This window comes from Schistocerca americana, chromosome 9 (genome assembly GCF_021461395.2).
Source record: "Schistocerca americana isolate TAMUIC-IGC-003095 chromosome 9, iqSchAmer2.1, whole genome shotgun sequence".
Classification (NCBI taxonomy): domain Eukaryota; kingdom Metazoa; phylum Arthropoda; class Insecta; order Orthoptera; family Acrididae; genus Schistocerca; species Schistocerca americana.
The window spans coordinates 29,249,584-29,268,436 of NC_060127.1; the positions used below are offsets into that span (position 1 = coordinate 29,249,584).

The window sequence follows — 18,853 nt, forward strand, 5'->3', positions numbered from 1 at the left end:
GAGCCATTTGAACCATTTGAACACTTCTCTTTCCACTCGCAAACTGCTAGTCCATCCAACCACAGAATCGCTTGCCAAAGGCGCAGAGCACTGTCATCGATATTAACACAATCTATAGCGCTGCCCACATACAAACAGGCTACTTACAAAGTATAGTGTATCAGACTCTTTGGAAGGCCTGCTGCATCTTCTAAATGTTCTGCCATCAAAATTCAGCCTTTGGTTCCCTCCCCACAAGATTTTCTATGTAGTAGTTCAATCTTAAAGTTTTTCTAAATTATATTTCCTAGGTATTTAGTTGAACTGACAACGTCTAGATCTGTGTGATTTATCATTTACCGAAATTTAATGAATTCGCTCTTTTACCCTTGTGCATGAACTCACACTTTTCACTACTGGGCGTTTTCACGTCACACAGGTGTCATGTCTAAATCAATTTACTATTGTTTTTGATCGTCTGGTGACTTCACTACACGGTAAATGACAGAATCATCTGCAGACAATCTAAGATGATTGCACAGATTGTTTTCTAAATCGTTTATGTAGGATAGAAACAGCAGAGGAGATCTTACACTTCTTTTGTGAACGACAGATTTGCCTTCTGTTGCACTCTGTGACTTTCCGTCAGGTACTAAGAACTGAGACGGTATTCCTCAGGTACGTAATATATTTAGTAGTACACTTTGACGAACATTGCGAAAAGCCTTCTGGAAATCTAAAAATGCGGAATCAGTTTCATGCTCCTGTCGATGGCACTCGTTTCTAGGTGTGAATAAAGAGATAGTTGCGATTAACGAGAACGATATTTTCTGAAATCATGCTGATTGTTTGTCTGTAGATAGTTTTGTTGGAAGTAATTCATAATGTTCAAGCACGTCATATGTCCCAAACTCCTAATGCAAATCGGAGTACGTTATATGGATCTGTAATTTGTCGGATTGCTTGCATTTCCTTTCTTGACTATTGGTGTGACCTGGGCAGGTTTCCAGTCTTTAGGTACAGCCCTTTATTAGATTGCTAAGTATGGAGCTATGTATCAGCATATTCTGAAATTCTGGAATATTTAGTTCTTTTTCTTAGATGAAGGAATTTCGGAACACCTCGTTTAGTAGCTTCGCCCTGCCGTGGTAAAATTGCAATTGTTGTCGAAGAGTAAAGACACTGATTGTCTTACTGCAGGTGTACTTTACGACAAGAGTCTCTTCGGATTTTCTGCCAAATTTAGAGACAGTGTTTCGTTCTGGATATGTTAAAAGCATCTCTCATTGAAGTCCGCACTAATTTTCGAGATTGAGGAAAGCATCAGTAGTCTTAGAGATTTGACTTTCTTTTAAATTGGTATATTTCTTTCGTTACTTCTGCAACGGTTTTATGACCTGCTTTCTATGGTATAATTATTTGGTATAAATTTCTCAACTGACACCGCTACTATTTCATGAACTCAAGCCACATCTTGTCTACTCTTTCATGGTTTTGAAGGGGGGGGGGGACTATCTCTTAGGAAGGCGTCAGCAATTTTTATCTCTATGACTAATTTAGAACTTTGGGTAACAGTATAGAAGAAGAGGATGGCAAAGAAGAGAAAATCTTGGCGGGATTGGAAAAAAGAATGGAAGATTAATAGATGAGCTGCCTCCTAACTGAAGCCGTTCGACAGTATGGAATGCGAAAAGCTCCATGACTAAGTCACAGCCCACCGGTGACTGTGATGGGTCGTTGTGAGGCCTTGCGCTCATCTCTGTCAGCCCGCAATTACGATAAATGACGCACAATAGCGCGGAAGGTCGAGTGACATCAAATATCGTCGCTGTCCAATCGCCATGTAATTATTCTGGATCATGGTGCGTGTCCGCACGGTCGGCGTAACGACAGGTTTTAGCAAGGTCGGGAACAAGTGGTGGGTGGGGAAGTAGAGAAAAAAAAAAGAAGGTTGGGGAAGCCGTGGAGCGGAATAAATACAGCGAACAGAGTCTCTGTTACGTGTGCGCCGCAATGAGCCAGGGCGGTCTGGGCGGAAGGAAGGGACACGAAACAGACATAAATACAGGCGGCAGGAGCTGCGCGCAGTACAAGCTGCGACGGAAAACATAGGATATCACCATGATGCGTGCCGCGACAGCCGCTGCAATACTTCTGCTGGCCACCGTCGCCAAAGTAAGTTCTCCGCACTGAAGATGGGGATGTGGGTCGAAACGCTTCACATCCGTTTAAGTGAGGAGCTCTTCAAATTGCATTTCATTCGCCGTATATAGAATCCAAGTCTGCATGTACTATGGTTTACTCTTCTCATTGTAGTATCAGCTCTTTTTGTACGGGAAGAACGACTGCCAGTGAATACATTAATAATGACGGTGAGCTTGAGTATGAGATAAATTTTCCATGCAGGTTGTGGTAACTTCGTGAAGCGTGTGTAGGACAAAGTATTATTGCCTGACTCCTCTTGGTAGATGCATTCTCGACATTTGAACACTCAATCCTTCGAAACGGACTAATACACTGAAAACAGTGTGTACTAGTTTTACCTACCCCAGGAATACACGAGGCTCATTCGAAAAATAACGCTCCACAGTTTTTTTTGTTTTTTTTTTCTTTTTTTGAGAACTCATACATTGTTAAGAGTTAGAATTTTATGATTGTGTCAGTAAAAATTTCTTTTACATGTACTGTCTTTCTGCGTACTCTATACCACATTCTGTGCCCTTACGCCAGCCGTGTGTTTGAGAATGTTTTCCTGTTGGTAAAGACTCTTTTCCCGTGGATTCCGCTGACATCGCCTTAAAAGTATGTCCCAATCAGCGAATTCTTAAGGGAGGACTTTCACGAAAAACATATACTACTTAAAAGATGCACCATATCCACAATTTGGAGATACATCAATGAAATTTTGTGCCACGCTTAACACGAAGTTAACATGTTTTTCCTTGTATTACACAAATATCACTTTTGTAATACATATTTCACGTTGTTTATGAAATCTACAAATTTTATTTTCCAAAAAATAACGTATATGCCTTTTACTCCGAAGCTGTGCGATAGATTTCTATAAAATTTTCTCTCATGAATTTTTTTCAAGTATATCGAATAGGAGAATTTTAATGATTTTATAATTCTACAAGCATAACATAAAATTCAAGTAATACTGCAATCACTTTGCCATATATCTTTGCTTCCACTCACAGTTTCAAAACTCACTCTTGAGGCAACATTTATCGCGTTTATAGAAATAAGTGTAGAAAATATCATATACGTAGTCTTATAGATTCTGAGAAAAAGGTGCATAAACTTTAAAAAACATAATTTTCAGTAAATGCAGTTTAAATTACTACCCAACGTTTGCTCTTTTCACCTCTTCAGAAAGCCCCAGATTCGGGGACCTCTTCCCCTTCAAGGATTCTCTTCTGGTTTCTCGTTTTCTGCTTATTTTCCTTTACCAGGTCTTCAACTGACATTTGAGCTGCAGATGGGTGCTGTAAAGATATTTTTCTGAAAATGTCTTGAGTGAAATATCCTATCTCAAAGCCTATTCTCTCTAATACCTTCATCCTTTGTACGTTTCCATCATTCAATTCAGGGTGCTACGTTCATATGCAGATAAAATTTCAGCATGTCAGTCTGATTAATTTCCTCCAGTTTTTGTATCTAAGTGTTTCTGCATGAGATAGTTTCCTATTCACTGACAATGTAACTTAATTTTTATAACAGATTCGGCAGTATGAATCTGTGCAATAGAAAACCTAAAGGAAGTATTGGCTGTCACTTTTATTACTCCAGATTCGAGCATTGATCTGGTGCAAGTCGCTTGCCGAATTTCAGAGTTCCAAGTGCTTTGTTTGTTGGAGACAGTTCAGCCCCGTCTACAGACTCCTTTTAACCCAGTTAATTAGAAATTCGACAATATGAATAAGTGGAATGAATGTGTACGAAATGTTGTTGGCTGATTCTTTTCACCCCGTTACGGAAATAAACGTTAATTAAGTTGAACCGGAGCTATGATACTGTGGCGGAAAAGCACAATACTATTAAGCCAACCTCAGTTCATGGTAACGGACGGCTAAGATGTTTGTAAATCGCGTGTACAAAGTTTCATTGTACTTCTGAAGATAATTTGTCTGTGGCAGCGAAGTGATGTCACTCAAAACCCCCTAAGGGCCTACGGGTTAAAATTCACCGTCCCAGAACCACGTGACCTGAACTGCAGCAGATGCTGCGGACGGGATTCTCGCTCCGCGCATCCACAAGCTCACTCAGTAGATATTTATACTCTACGGGCGGCACGTCTGATGCGTGATCATTGGCTGACACAGGAATATTGGCAATACTCATGTCTCAGCTCCTAGTCGCTCGTAACACGTGATGGTCTCGGGAAACATCCATAGCCGAGCGATACAGGGGAAATATAGACTAAAATAGTCCATAAAAACACGAGAGAAGTGATACAAAACCAGCAGTGTCATATTTAAGAGAAAACTACGGTTTTATTAATGCTCACACACCCTTAATCGGTGCAGTAGTTTGCAAGATATTGCAGTTTGAAGATGCTGAATATAAAATGTGTAAACAGAAGTTCATATCTCGAGAACGGATAACACGAGTTTAATAAACAAAGTGTCAGTGGACAGAGGGCGGTATGTGTCATCAAGTCACAGTCATGTGAGTTTTTGTGAAACATACAAATTCTTAACTATCAGCCGGAATATTATTTCCGCACTGTTAAAACAAGACTCCCGCCGAAAAATATTGTGTAAGTGGTAAAAGCAGCGGCAGCAATTCGAGTAGGAATGCATATACCATAGATGTAAGCATAATGTCCTTTTTCTTCATTATAAATTTTTGGTAGATGAAAATGACGAAGCAGCCATGCAAGGACTAAATCACTATTAGCGTGAAAACTTTTTATACGATTTTAAATCTGAATACAGCGCTGAAGAGCTGGCGAAATTTTGGACTATTCTGATTTGTCACACATACATTTAAGGTATAAATAAGTAAGTCTAGTTTACTACAGAAACATGAGTACATGTATTTAGCAGTTGAAACAGAAATCAGAAATGGCGACGGTCATCTTTTCCTGGCAGTTTTTTTGGCCGAGGAAGTCAGGCCGAGAGGTTTATTGGAGCAGTTGGTCAAGCATCACCTGCGCCTACTTAAACACGAGTAAACCAGTGTGAAATATTCCAAATGTTGGATGCAGAAATTGTAACTTTTTTTAAGAAACTTAACAGAAATTCAGCCAGTTTAACATGAAAATATTTTAGCGTTGGGACAACTTCAAAGTTATTGTGTAATCACTTTCTATTTCAGCTGTGGACTTGGTATTTTCGCCCCGAGTACTGCTATTTCTTTTACATTAGGGCCCGTAGTAAGCTTTGGACATCGTGTTATTTCATACCGAGTGAACTTTGAACATCGAATTTGTACTGAAATGCCAAAGAAACTGGTACAGGCATGCGTATTCAAATACAGAGAGAGGTAAACAGTCAGAATACGGTGCTGCGGTCGGCAACGCCTATACAAGCCCACAAGTGTCTGGCGCAGTCCTTACTGCTGCTACAATGCCAGGTTATCAAGATGTGAGTTTGAACGTGGTGTTATAAGCGGTGGTCGAGCGATGGGACGCAGCACCTCCGGGGTAGCGATGGAGATTTTCCAGTACGACCTTTTCACGAGTGTACTGTGAATATCAGGAATACGGTAAAGCATCAAATCTCGGACATCGTTGCGGCCGGAAAAAATCCTGCAAGAGCGGGACCAACGACGACTGAAGAATATCGTTCAATGTGACAGAGGTGCAACTATTCTGCAAAATGATGAAGATTTTAATGCTGGGCCATCGAAAAAGTCAGCGTGCAAACCATCCAACGAAACATCATCGATATGGGCTTTCGAAGACGAAGGCCCACTCATGTGGCCTGGATAACTGCGCGACACGAAGCTTTACGCCTCTCCTGGGCCTGTCAACATCGAAATTGGATGGTTGATGTCTGGAAACATGTTGTCTCGTCGAACAACTCTCGTTTCAAAGTATATCGAGTGGATGGACGTTTACGGGTATGGACACTATCTTATGAATCCGTGCACCCTGCATGTCAGCAGGGGACTGTTCAAGCTGGCGGAGGCTCTGTAATGGTGTGGGGCGTGTGCAGTTGGAGTGATATGGGACCCCTGATACGTCTGAATATGCCTCTGCCAGTAAGTATCCATTCATTCATGTCCATTGTGCAGTCCGACAGACTTGGGCAATTCTAGCAGGACAATGCGACACTCCATACGTACAGAATTACTGCAGAGTAGCGCCGGGAACACTCTTCTCAATTTAAACACTTCGGCTGGCCGCCAAACTCCCCAGACATGAACATTATTGAGTATATCTGTGATGTCTTTCAGCGTCCTGTTCGAAATAGAACTCCGCTCCCTAAATCCTAAAATAGGATTTATGGACAGCCCTGGTATCAGTTTCCTCCAGCACTACTTCAGACGTTACTGGAGTCCATGCCACATCGTGTTGCAGGACTTCTGGGTGTTCGCGGGTGCCCTGCACGATATTAGGCAGGTGTATCTGTTTCTTTGGCTCTTCAGTGTAATAGCCATAGGTACACTGAGGTGACATAAAGGTCATGGGATAGCGATATGCACAGATACAGACCGAGGTAGTTTCGCGTACACGAGATATAAAAGGGCAGCGGATCGGCGGAGCTGTGATTTGTAGGCGTTTCAGTCCGGAACCGCGCTGCTGCTACGGTCGCAGGTTCGAATACTGCCTCGGCTATGGATGTGTGTGATGTCAGGTTAGTTATGTTTAAGTAGTTCTACGAGGGCAGTTCAATAAGTAATGCAACACATTTTTTTTTCTGAAACAGGGGTTGTTTTATTCAGCATTGAAATACACCAGGTTATTCCCCAATCTTTTAGCTACACAACAATATTTTTCAACGTAATCTCCATTCAATGCTACGGCCTTACGCCACCTTGAAATGAGGGCCTGCATGCCTGCACGGTACCATTCCACTGGTCGATGTCGGAGCCAACGTCGTACTGCATCAATAACTTCTTCATCATCCGCGTAGTGCTTCCCACGGATTGCGTCTTTCATTGGGCCAAACATATGGAAATCCGACGGTGCGAGATCGGGGCTGTAGGGTGCATGAGGAAGAACAGTCCACTGAAGTTTTGTGAGCTCCTCTCGGGTGCGAAGACTTGTGTGAGGTCTTGCGTTGTCATGAAGAAGGAGAAGTTCGTTCAGACTTTTGTGCCTACGAACACGATGAAGTCGTTTCTTCAATTTCTGAAGAGTAGCACAATACACTTCAGAGTTGATCGTTTGACCATGGGGAAGGACATCGAACAGAATAACCCCTTCAGCGTCCCAGAAGACTGTAACCATGACTTTACTGGCTGAGGGTATGGCTTTAAACTTTTTCTTGGTAGGGGAGTGGGTGTGGCGCCACTCCATTGATTGCCGTTTTGTTTCAGGTTCGAAGTGATGAACCCATGTTTCATCGCCTGTAACAATCTTTGACAAGAAATTGTCACCCTCAGCCACATGACGAGCAAGCAATTCCGCACAGATGGTTCTCCTTTGCTCTTTATGGTGTTCGGTTAGACAACGAGGGACCCAGCGGGAACAAACCTTTGAATATCCCAACTGGTGAACAATTGTGACAGCACTACCAACAGAGATGTCAAGTTGAGCACTGAGTTGTTTGATGGTGATCCGTCGATCATCTCGAACGAGTGTGTTCGCACGCTCCGCCATTGCAGGAGTCACAGCTGTGCACGGCCGGCCCACATGCGGGAGATCAGACAGTCTTGCTTGACCTTGCGGCGATGATGACACACGCTTTGCCCAACGACTCACCGTGCTTTTATCCACTGCCAGATCACCGTAGACATTCTGCAATCGCCTACGAATATCTGAGATGCCCTGGTTTTCCGCCAACAGAAACTCGATCACTGTCCGTCGTTTGCAACGCACATCCGTTACAGACGCCATTTTAACAGCTCCGTACAGCGCTGCCACCTGTCGGAAGTCAATGAAACTATACGAGACGAAGCGGGAATGTTTGAAAATATTCCACAAGAAATTTCCGGTTTTTTCAACCAAAATTGGCCGAGAAAAAAAGTGTGTTGCATTACTTATTGAACTGCCCTCGTAAGTCTAGGGGACTGATGACCTCAGATGTTAAGTCCCATAGTGCTTAGACTTAGAGCCATTTTTTGTGATTTGTAATCAGGTGACTCACTGAAAAGATTCCTGACGTGATTTCATCGCACGATGGGAATTGACAGACTTTGAACACTAGTTGGAGCTAGTCGCAGGGGACATTCAGTTTCGGAAATCCTTAGAGAATTCAGTATTCCGAGACACAGAATGTCAAGCACGACTAACGTATCCGTTAGGACATGGCGGCTAACTCTGACGTTGGGGCTATGGCAGCAGACGACAGACGCCAGTGGCTTTGGTAGCCTCTCCTGGACTCGTGTGCATGTCAGCTGGACCCTGGACGATTGGAAATCCATGGCTTGGTTAGAGGAGGCGTGATTTCAGTTGGTATGAGCTGATGGTAGGGTTCGAGTGTGATGCAGACCCCACGAAGCCATGGACCCAAGTTGTCAACAAGGCACTGCCCAAGCTGGTGGTGACTCCATAATGGTATGGGCTGTATTTACATGGAACGGACTGGGTCCTGCAGACATTGCTCTGCTTGGAAACCATTTGCAGCCATTTATGGACGTCATGCTCCCAAACAGTGGTGGAATTTCCATTTCACCGGGCCACAGTTGCTAGCGATTGGTTTGCCAGTTCGAGCGAAAGATGTGGCCATCCAGATAGCTCGACATGAATCCCATCAAAGATTTAGGAGACGTAGTCGAGAGGTCAGTTGGTGCACAAAATACTGCACCGGCAACACCTTCGCAATCATGTAGAAGTAGCGTGGCTCAGCTTTTTTACAAGGGATTTCCAACGGCTTGTTGTGTCCATGACAGGCCGAGTAGCTGCACTGCACCGGTCAATTAAGAGGTACACTGCACCAGAAATTAAGAGGTATCCCAAGGCTTTTTGTATTAGTCTACAAATGAAGTAATCGCTTATTTAATGTTGTTCAGCACATCGTCCTGAGTCCTAGCATATATGAAGGCAGTATCTGTTCCCAAAACAACAGATACCATTCATGACCGTGCAGCTTCTCTGGAATGAAATGATAATTAAATCGACACCCTAGCTGCAAACAGGCGTTGGCTGGCTCTGAGCACTATGGAACTTAACATCTGTGGTCATCAGTCCCCTAGAACTTAGAACTACTTAAACCTAACTAACCTAAGGACATCACACACATCCATGCCCGAGGCAGGATTCGAACCTGCGACCGTAGCAGTCGCGCGGTTCCGGACTGCGCGCCTAGAACCGCTAGACCACCGCAACAGGCGTTGATACGCATCATTGCGGACATGTTGAAAATGTGTAAACCGACCGGGACACGAACCCAGGATCTCCTGCTTACATATCATGGTGAGCGTGCAAGGGACAAGTCCCTGCAGGCGCAGTATGTTCTGCGGACTCGCTGGCTCAGATGGATAGAGCGTCTGCCATATAAGCTGGAAATCCCGGGTTCGTGTCCCGGTCGGGTAAACATTTTCAACACGAGCCCAGTGATGTATATCAACGTCTGTTTGCAGCTAGGGTTTCGATTTAATTACCATTTCATTAATCGTAGTATTTGTTTTTGCGTAAGTCTTGTGAATATGCTTGAGTGAGGCGGCTTCCTAGCGTAAATTTTCCCGTCGCCAAAACTCAGTCACTCCATTAAGTTTTAATTTTACGCTAGTAGACAGCATACAGTTTAGATCAGTGCATTCTAGTTTGAATATTTATCTCGTGCAGTAACTTTTCGGTAAACAAGATTTCTAATAACAATTATCTGTATTTACATCAACTTCAGTAGAGAAATTTCTTTCTGTTGCGGTCTCGGATTACAGTGTGAAATCTGCACAGAAACTTTTAGTGTTACTTTATTCTCGTTTGGTATATTTTGTAGATGTAGGGGTGTAAATGTGGAAGCATGTGGGTAATGTGGAAACGTCTAGTATCTGGCCTGCAGAGTGTTGAACTCTAGCGGGGTAGCAAGAAATTGTTGCAGTAGTTCCTATTTGTCACGATAGAAGGTTAGCAGTCAGTTGAGCAACAGACGCCGTGACAGTGATGGAATTTAGATCGCGCATTTTCTGAACCTTTTTTGAGGTAAATATTTACCTACGTACTTTGTAGTTATTTTTCTTTACGTCTGATAGCTTATAAAGGGAGGTGCATAGAAGGTTTTAGCTGTCCTTTGTCAACCTTAAATGGATAGCTGCTTAATGTAATTACCGAAATTTAAAATAGCCATTGTGTAGGTAATGTGGAAGCTTACATACGATGGCATTGTGGAAACGTTTCCACAATACCAACGTCAAATACATTACTTCTAATACGTTTTGCGTCCGTTTCTAGATGCGACGAAAGCAAACTGATTGGAAATCAAGAACTATTGTCAAGAAGTGGGATGCTGAAAGCATGATTAAGGCTATAGTAACATTAAGAGAAAAGCAGATGGGGTTAAGAAGAGCAGTAAAAGCTTTTCAGCGTACCTCAGACGACACTTCAAATGTTTCTGCATAGTGCTATGTCACCTGAAGAATGTGTTTCTTTGAGTCTTGGGCGTGAGCCTGTACTGCCTGATGCTATTGAGAAACAGTTGGTACAGTATCTCATTGAAATGGATAATCGCTTCTATGACCTTACCAGATTAGATGTCAAGAGAATGGCATATCAGCTAGCGGAAAGAAATAATATTAATCATCCTTTTACTTCAAATGCTGCAGGTTGAACTTGGTTTGACCTTTTTCTTAGACGACACAGAAATAAACTCACAATCCACAAACCTATGGGGACTTCATTCTCGAGAGCAAACGGGTTCAACAAAGAAGCTGTATACAAGTTTTTTGACATTTTGGAAGGTGAGTACAGTAAACATTCCTATAGTGCTGATCATGTGTACAATGTGGACGAGACTGGGCTCTCTGTCGTCCAGAGCAGAATACCACGTGTGTGTCTCCACAAGATATCATGCCAATCCCTCCTCTAAAGAGGAAGGTTTCCAACAGACGTCTTAAGCCAGGTTCATCAGTTGTTTTGACATATTCGTCTTATAAAACACGCCTTGAAGACTCCTTACTGAAGGGTAAACAGAAGCTCCCTAAGGCACCCGCCAAAGGCAAAAAAAAAAAAAAAAAAAAAAAAAAAAAACACGTGAAGCTCCTCCTAGAAAACCATGCAAAAAACAGCTAAAGTTATCTGAGGATTCAGATGAGGAGCCCAAGGCACCAACTGTCTCTTCAGGCGAGTCAGATTCGGATCTCCCAGTTGGATAAGAAAAACCGACTGAAGAAGATGCCATTTGTATTTTTTGTGGAGGTGCATTTTCCAAAGACGTTCGAGGATAATTGTGGATTATGTGTGTAGTGTGTGAGGAGTGGAGTCATTCTTTGTGTGCCGGAATTGAATGAGATATTCACACATGCGATTTTTGCAATTGAACTTCGCTTATGAAGCATTTTTCTATTACAGTTGCATTTAAAAAGAATTTTGTCTAATTTAAATTTAATATAAAATAAAATAGTTTCTCACATTTTTAATAGTTTTTGTTTGAAGCAGTCAGTTTCCCACAATTTTAAGGTGTTTCCAAATTACCCGCATTTCTTGAAAAATTAATGAGTTGTTGTGCGAGCAGAAAATGTTTTTTAATTTTTAAGATATTTAGTTTTTGTATTTCATAAGTAGACTTAGAGAAAGCTTTTGACAAATTCTGAAGGTGGCAGGGGTAAAATACAGGGTGCGAAAAGCTATTTACAATTTGTACAGAAACCAGATGGCAGTTATAAGAGTCGAGGGGTATGAAAAGGAAGCAGTGTTTGGGAAGGGAGTGAGACAGGGTTGTAGCCTATCCCCGATGTTGTTCAATCTGTATATTGAGCAAGCAATAAAGGAAACAAAAGAAAAGTTCGGAGTAGGTATTAAAATCCATGGACAAGAAATAAAAACTTTGAGGTACGCCGATGACATAGTTATTCTCTCAGAGACAGCAAAGCATTTGGAAGAGCAGTTGAACGGAATGGACAGTGTCTTAAAAGGAGGATATAAGATGAACATGAACAAAAGCAAAACGAGGATGATGGAATGTAGTCGAATTAAGTCGGTTGATGCTGAAGGAATTAGATTAGGAAATGAGTCACTTAAAGTAGCAAAGGAGTTTCTCTATTTGGGGAGCAAAATAACTGATGATGGTCGAATTAGAGAGGATATAAAATGTAGACTGGCAATGGTAAGGAAAGCGTTTCTGAAGAAGGGAAATTTGTTAACATCGAGTATAGATTTAAATGTCAGGAAGTTGTTTCTGAAAGTATCTGTATGGAGTGTAGCCATGTATGGAAGTGAAACATGGACGATAAATAGTTTAGACAAGAATAGAATAGAAGCTTTTCAAATGTGGTGCTACAGAAGAATGCTGAAGATTAGATGGGTAGATCACATAACCAATGAGGAGGTATTGAACAGAATTGGGGAGAAGAGGAGCTTGTGGCACAACTTGACTAGAAGAAGAGTTCGGTTGGTAGGACATGTTCTGAGACATCGAGGGATCACCAATTTAGTATTGGAGGGCAGCGTGGAGGGTAAAAATCATAGAGGGAGACCAAGAGGTGAATACACTAAGCAGATTCAGAAGGATGTAGGCTGCAGTAAGTACTGGGAGATGAAGAAGCTTGCACAGGATAGAGTAGCATGGAGAGCTGCATCAAACCAGTCTCAGGACTGAAGACCACAACAACAACAATATTACACTCTTTGCTAAAACATTATGAATTAGCTTTGGCTAATTTTTGAAGCTGAAAGAGAAGTAAACATTTCTTTTATATAGCAAAAACAAACTGAGTTTCCTCATTTACACCACTACCGATATACATTTCAAACTCAGTAGCGTCAAATGAGGCCTTATATCTGTTCTATACACGGTACGATATGGCTACGGACTGTGCTCGTTGTGACCCGATACAAGCATAGTTGGCTGCTGTCCGTAAACAGCTGGAAGTTGCAGTGACGCCGGGTCGCCAGTGACGAGACCCGCGACACTTTGGTGGCACTGGAATCCCCTAGTGGCCCCGACGTCGCTGCGGCTTCCGATACGCAACATCTGACCGGTCCGTCCTCACTCTAGACCTGGTTGCAGACAGTGGTGAGTTCGCGTGCCACTGGGCGGAAGGCGAAAGAGGGAGCAGGCCGTGCGGCTGGCTCCCTACGTCTAAGCAACAGGTACGAGGTGCTACCCAGTGTTGACGATAACTCTGAGCCAGCACGGGATGTCTCCCCTGTTGGGTCAGCGGTCGATTTTCTGCCCAGACCGGACAAATAAAGGGGGTGGGTATGCTAGTCACTGGGAGCTCCAATGTTAGGCGTGTGATGGAGCCCCTCAGGGAGATAGCAGGCAAGGCGGGAAAGAATACTAGTGAGCATTCGGTATGTTTGCCGGGAGATCTCATCCGTGATATGGAGGAGGCCCTGCCGGGAGCCGTCGACTGCACTGGGTGGAACCGGCCGCATGTAGTGGTACACGTCGGCACGAATGGCGCCTACCGCTTGGGTTCTGAGGCCATCCTCGGCGCCTTTCGTCGGCTTGCTGATTTGGTGAAGGCAACTAGCAACGCACGCGGTGTGCAGTCTAAGCTGTCTATTTGTAGCATCGTACCCAGGGTTGATAGCGTTCCTCTGGAGCAGAGTGGAATGTCTGAGGCAGAGGCTCAGACGAATCTGCGACAGTATCGAATGCGAATTTCTCGACCTCCGCTATCGGGCGCAGAATTATAGGGTTCTCCTCAATAGGTTAGGCGTGAACTACACGCAGGAAGCGGCTACTGGGGCAGCGGAGTACCTGTGGTGTGCACATGGGGCTTTTTTATGTTAGGGAACCCCTCCCTTGGGATCAAAGACGATTTGCCTGTTACTTCACCCACAGCGACCTCAGAGAATCAGAGACAGAAAAGATTAATATGATTCTAGTAAACTGCAGGAGCATCCAAGGAAAGCTCCCAGAATTAGTACCTCTTACTGAAAGTTATAATGCAGACGTAGTATTGGGAACATATAGCTCGATGAAACGAGACATCAATGACAACGAACTAAGTTCAATTGGAATGTTTATAGTAAGGATAGGTTAGTCGCCAATGGTGGCGGCGTGTCTATTGCAGCAAAAGATTCGATCAAAGATAGCGAGGTTATCACGGATTCCGAATGTGAATCAGTGTGGGTGAAACTATCAAAGAACGGTCAAAATGATGATCGGATGCTTTTATAGACCTCCTCGGTCGGGACCTGCAGTTGTAGAGCGCTTCAGACAGAACTTGCAGAATATCATTAGTAGTTTTCCCGATCATACCGTTGTATTCAACTTGCCAGCTACAGATTGTGAGTGTTATACCATCAAAACTAGTCGCAGAGACAGGGATTCATGTGGCATTGTTCCGGGTGTCTTTTCCGAAAATTAACTTGAGCAGATAGAGAAACCACTCGTGAAGGTAACGTCTTAGACCTTCTGGCAACAGACCTGAACTTATGGAATCAGTTAACGTAGAGGAAGGTATCAGTGATCGTAAGGCTGTGACGGCATCTATGACGACGGCTTCTACAAGGAATGTTAAGAAAGGTAGGAAAATGTATTTTCTCAGCAAGGCTGAAAGGATAAAATTTTCAGTATATCTCAGCAGTCAGCATCACATACTCAGTGATGAGAACGAAGATGTGGAGAACAAATGAAAGAAATTCAAAGACATTATTGAGTATGCCCTAGACGAGTGTGTTCCGAATAAGGTTTTAAGGGATGGGAAAGATCCACCAAGGTTTAATAGCTGTGTCAGAAAAGCGCTACGTAAATAAAGAGCACTTAATCTCAGATTCAAGAGAAGTAAAAGCCTAGATGACAAAAAAAAAAAAAAAAAACGAAGCGAAAATGAGCGTAAGGAGAGCAACGAGAGAAGCGTCCAATGATTTTGAAAGTAAGGGGTTCTCATCTGACCCGAGTAAAACCTTAAATTTTATCGTATGTAAAATCAGTAAGTGCCTCAAAATCATCTATTGATTCTCTCAGCGACCACGCCGGGGCCGAAACGAAAGATAACAGAGAAAAGGCAGAAATACTGAATTCGGTCTTCCGAAGTTCTTTCACCGCGGAAGATTGCAACACTGCCGCTCCTTTCAATCGTCGTACGAACGTCGAAATGGCAGATATTGAGATAACCGACCACAGAACTGAAAAGCAGCTACTATTGCTTACTAGTGGAATGGCGTCGGGTCCAGCCGACATACCTGTAAGATTGTATAAAGATTATGCGAAAGAACTTGCTCCCGTACTAGCAGGAATCGCTTGAGCAACGAAAGGTACCTAACGACTGGAAAAAAGCGCTGGTCATTCCCATTTTTAAGAAAGGCCCTATGACAGATCCACACAATTATAAATATCTGCCGCTGACGTTACTCTGTTGTAGAATTATGGAACATCAGTTACGCTGAAGAATTATGACGGTATTGGAAAATAATCATGTCCTCCACAAAAAAAAAGAAAAAAAACATAGATTTCTCAAACAGAGATCCTGCGAAAATCAGGTCGTTCTGTTTCTCCATGAGATCCATAGAGCAGTGGACGACGGCGCTCAGGTTGATGCTGTGTCCCTTGATTTCTGTAAGGCGTTTGACGTTGTCCCGCATTGCCGCTTAATAAAAGAAATACGAGCTTATAGAGTGTCGGAGCAGACTTGCAATTGGGTTCAAGACTTTCTTGTAGATAGAACTCAACACGTCACTGTTAACGGGACATTACCGACAGATGTGAAGGTAATATCCGTAGTACCACAGGGAAGTGTGTTAGGACCATTGCTGTTTACAATACACATAAATGCTCTAGTAGAAAGCGTCGGATGCTCCTTAAGGCTATTCGCAGATGATGTAGTAGTCTATACCAAAGTAGCATCGCGAGAAGGTAGTATTTAGAGAACGACCTCCAGAGAACTGATGAATGGTGCCGGCCCAGGCAGTTGACTCTGAATGTAAATAAATGTAACATACTGCACATACATAGGAAAAGCAATCGATTACTGTACAGCAATACTATTGATGACAAACAGCTGGTGACCGTAAAATATCTAGGCGTAACTATCCAGAGCGACCTTAAGTGCTGTGATCATATAAAACAGACAGTGGGAGAAGCAGATACCAGACTGAGATCCATCGGAAGAATCTTAAGGAAATGTAACTCATATTCGAAAGAAATGGCTGATATGCGCTTGTTCGCCCGATTCTTGAGTATTGTTCATCTATCTGGGATCCCTGTCTGATGGAGGAGATAGACAAGATGCAACGAAGAGCGGCGCGTTTCGTCACGGGATCGTTTAAATGGCTCTGAGCACTATGGGACTTAACATCTGAGGTCATCAGTCCCCTAAACCTTAGAACTACTTAAACCAAACTAACCTAAGGACACCACACACATCCATGCCCTAAGCAGGATTCGAACCTACGATCGTAGCAGTCGCGCGGTTCCGGACTGAAGCGCCTAGAACCGCTCCGCCAACTTGGCCGGCGGGATCGTTTAGTTGGCGAGAGAGCGTTACGGAGATGCTAAACAAACTCCACTGGCAGACGTTACAAGAGAGGCGTTGTGCATCATGGAAAAATTTGTTACTGAAATTTCGGGACAGCACTTTTCAGGAGGAGTTAGACAACATATTACTTCTCCCCACATACATCTCGCGTATTGACCACGAGGAGAAAATTCGAGAAATGAGAGCCAATGCAGAGGCTTACCAAAAATCATCCTCCTATGCACTACTCGCAACTGGAACAGGGTCGGAGGAATGAGATAGCGGTACCGAAAGAACTCTCCACCACACGCCTTTAGGTGGCTTGCGGAGTGTGATGTAGTGACAGCTCAATTCGCGGCTTGCATTTAGGCGCGCTCTGGGACTGTAACAGTGCGATGCTCATTGATGTGATGCCAAGAGGTGGTACCATGAACTCAGAATCATACCGTATGTGAACACATAAACAAAAGTCAAGATGCGCCTCCGGCGACTTCGGCGCCACAGCAACCCAGGAGATGTTCCGCTGCAACACGATAACGCTCGGCCCCACGCAAGTCTGAGGAATGTTGAACGCATCCCAAAAGAGGGTTGGGCAATGTTACCCATTCGCCATACAGCTCTTACCTCGTCCCCTCGGCCTTCGACTTGTTTGGACGCTTAAAGGATGCCATTCGTGGATGACATTTTGAGGATGATGAGGAGCTGATCCACACAGTGGAGCACTGGCTCCACCATCAGGACAAGGACTGGTACGGAAGGGCATACACGCTCTTGTTTTGCGCTGGAGAAGGGCCAAATAACGGGATGGAGATTAGGTGGAAAAGTAGGGTGTGTAAAAAAAACACCATTCCTTCGTGTGTGTAATTCTGTTTATGAGCAATAAAGAACTGTCGAAAAAAAAAAAAAAAAATTGGGTGCGTTACTTTCTGGACAACCCTGTGACAATCAGCCTACGCAACGTTCCACTGGACCTGTCCGCCAGTACATCGGCTCTGTATCATCTTGGATTAGCTATATTTGTTCCTTCACGTTTTCGCCTCGCAAACACGACGCCAAGACTCGACCTGTGCAGCTTTAGAAGGGTTTAAAGATCCCTGAAGGGTCTATCACCCACGCTACGTCCAGTGACCAGACCAATCCACGTTCGCAGTCAGTGGGTTCTACTGAAGGAGCCATTTTGCTGTTACAGCTTGTCTACTGACGTACTGGTCCGCCTCTCGTGACATCTAGCGATCATTTCCTCATTACAAAGTGCTATCCAAATAATTGTGATCAGATACTGTGTATCCGTGACGGGTAGATATATGGAAGTGTGGTCTTGACTAAGTTTCTGAGGTCAGTTTGGTGAGTTTAACGACATATTCAAGTCACTTTTGAAGCTTGTATAGTTCAAATGCCTGTGAGCACTATGGGACTCAACTGCTGAGTTCATTAGTCCCCTAGAACTTAGAACTAGTTAAACCTAACTAACCTAAGGACATCACACACATCCATGCCCGAGGCAGGATTCGAACCTGCGACCGTAGCGGTCTCGCGGTTCCAGACTGCAGCCGGCCGAAGGTTGTATCTGCTAAACCACGAGACCGATATTTTTAAGAGAGATAGTCTTCCAAGTGGACTTCATGGACAAGGCATGTGTGAAACTTGATCAGTAGTATTAAGAGAACAGAGACGTCAGAAGACGTCCCACAAACTACTGTGCTCCTGCACCAAGTGTAAACAAACACGTAACTCATATGCGGTTCTATTTATTTTCTGCTCTTCTATTTTTCTGTTCTGGTTTATAGCTGTAAGACTGCTTGCTTGTCCTACCCTTTCTACATTTCTCTTCGTCAAAAGCTTCATGGTAACGAGTTTCAAAATTCGGAAACATCTCTCCGAATGATATCTACGAAAACTGCTAAGTAATACTGTATGTTTCTAGGCTATCTACTGACAGAAGAACCACGTCCAAATCAATATGCAGTTGAAGGTCGACGATGTCTGAGATAAACAGAAACCGCTGACGTCCGTCTGTTGACGTGTGGTATACGTTTTTGAAGACTGGCTTTGTTGGTCGGTACTACACTGATACGACTATAAATAGTCGTAAATGTCTGTTGTCCAGAATGAGATTTTAACTCTGCTGCTGAGTGTGTGATGTTATGAAACTTTCCTGGCAGATTGAAGCTGTGTGCCGGACCGAGACTCGAAC

At 43.5% G+C, this 18,853-nt stretch overlaps 1 protein-coding gene across 1 annotated transcript in view; it reads left to right on the forward strand.

Moving 5' to 3' along the window:
• The first annotated feature begins 2,060 nt into the window (after positions 1–2,060).
• LOC124551099 overlaps positions 2,061–18,853 on the forward strand; it is a 47,467-nt gene continuing 30,674 nt past the window's right edge. The window contains exon 1 of the mRNA XM_047126028.1: positions 2,061–2,154. Within this exon, the coding sequence (XP_046981984.1) occupies positions 2,101–2,154 (54 nt within the window). The 5' untranslated portion in view covers positions 2,061–2,100. The remainder of the gene's footprint in view (positions 2,155–18,853) is intronic.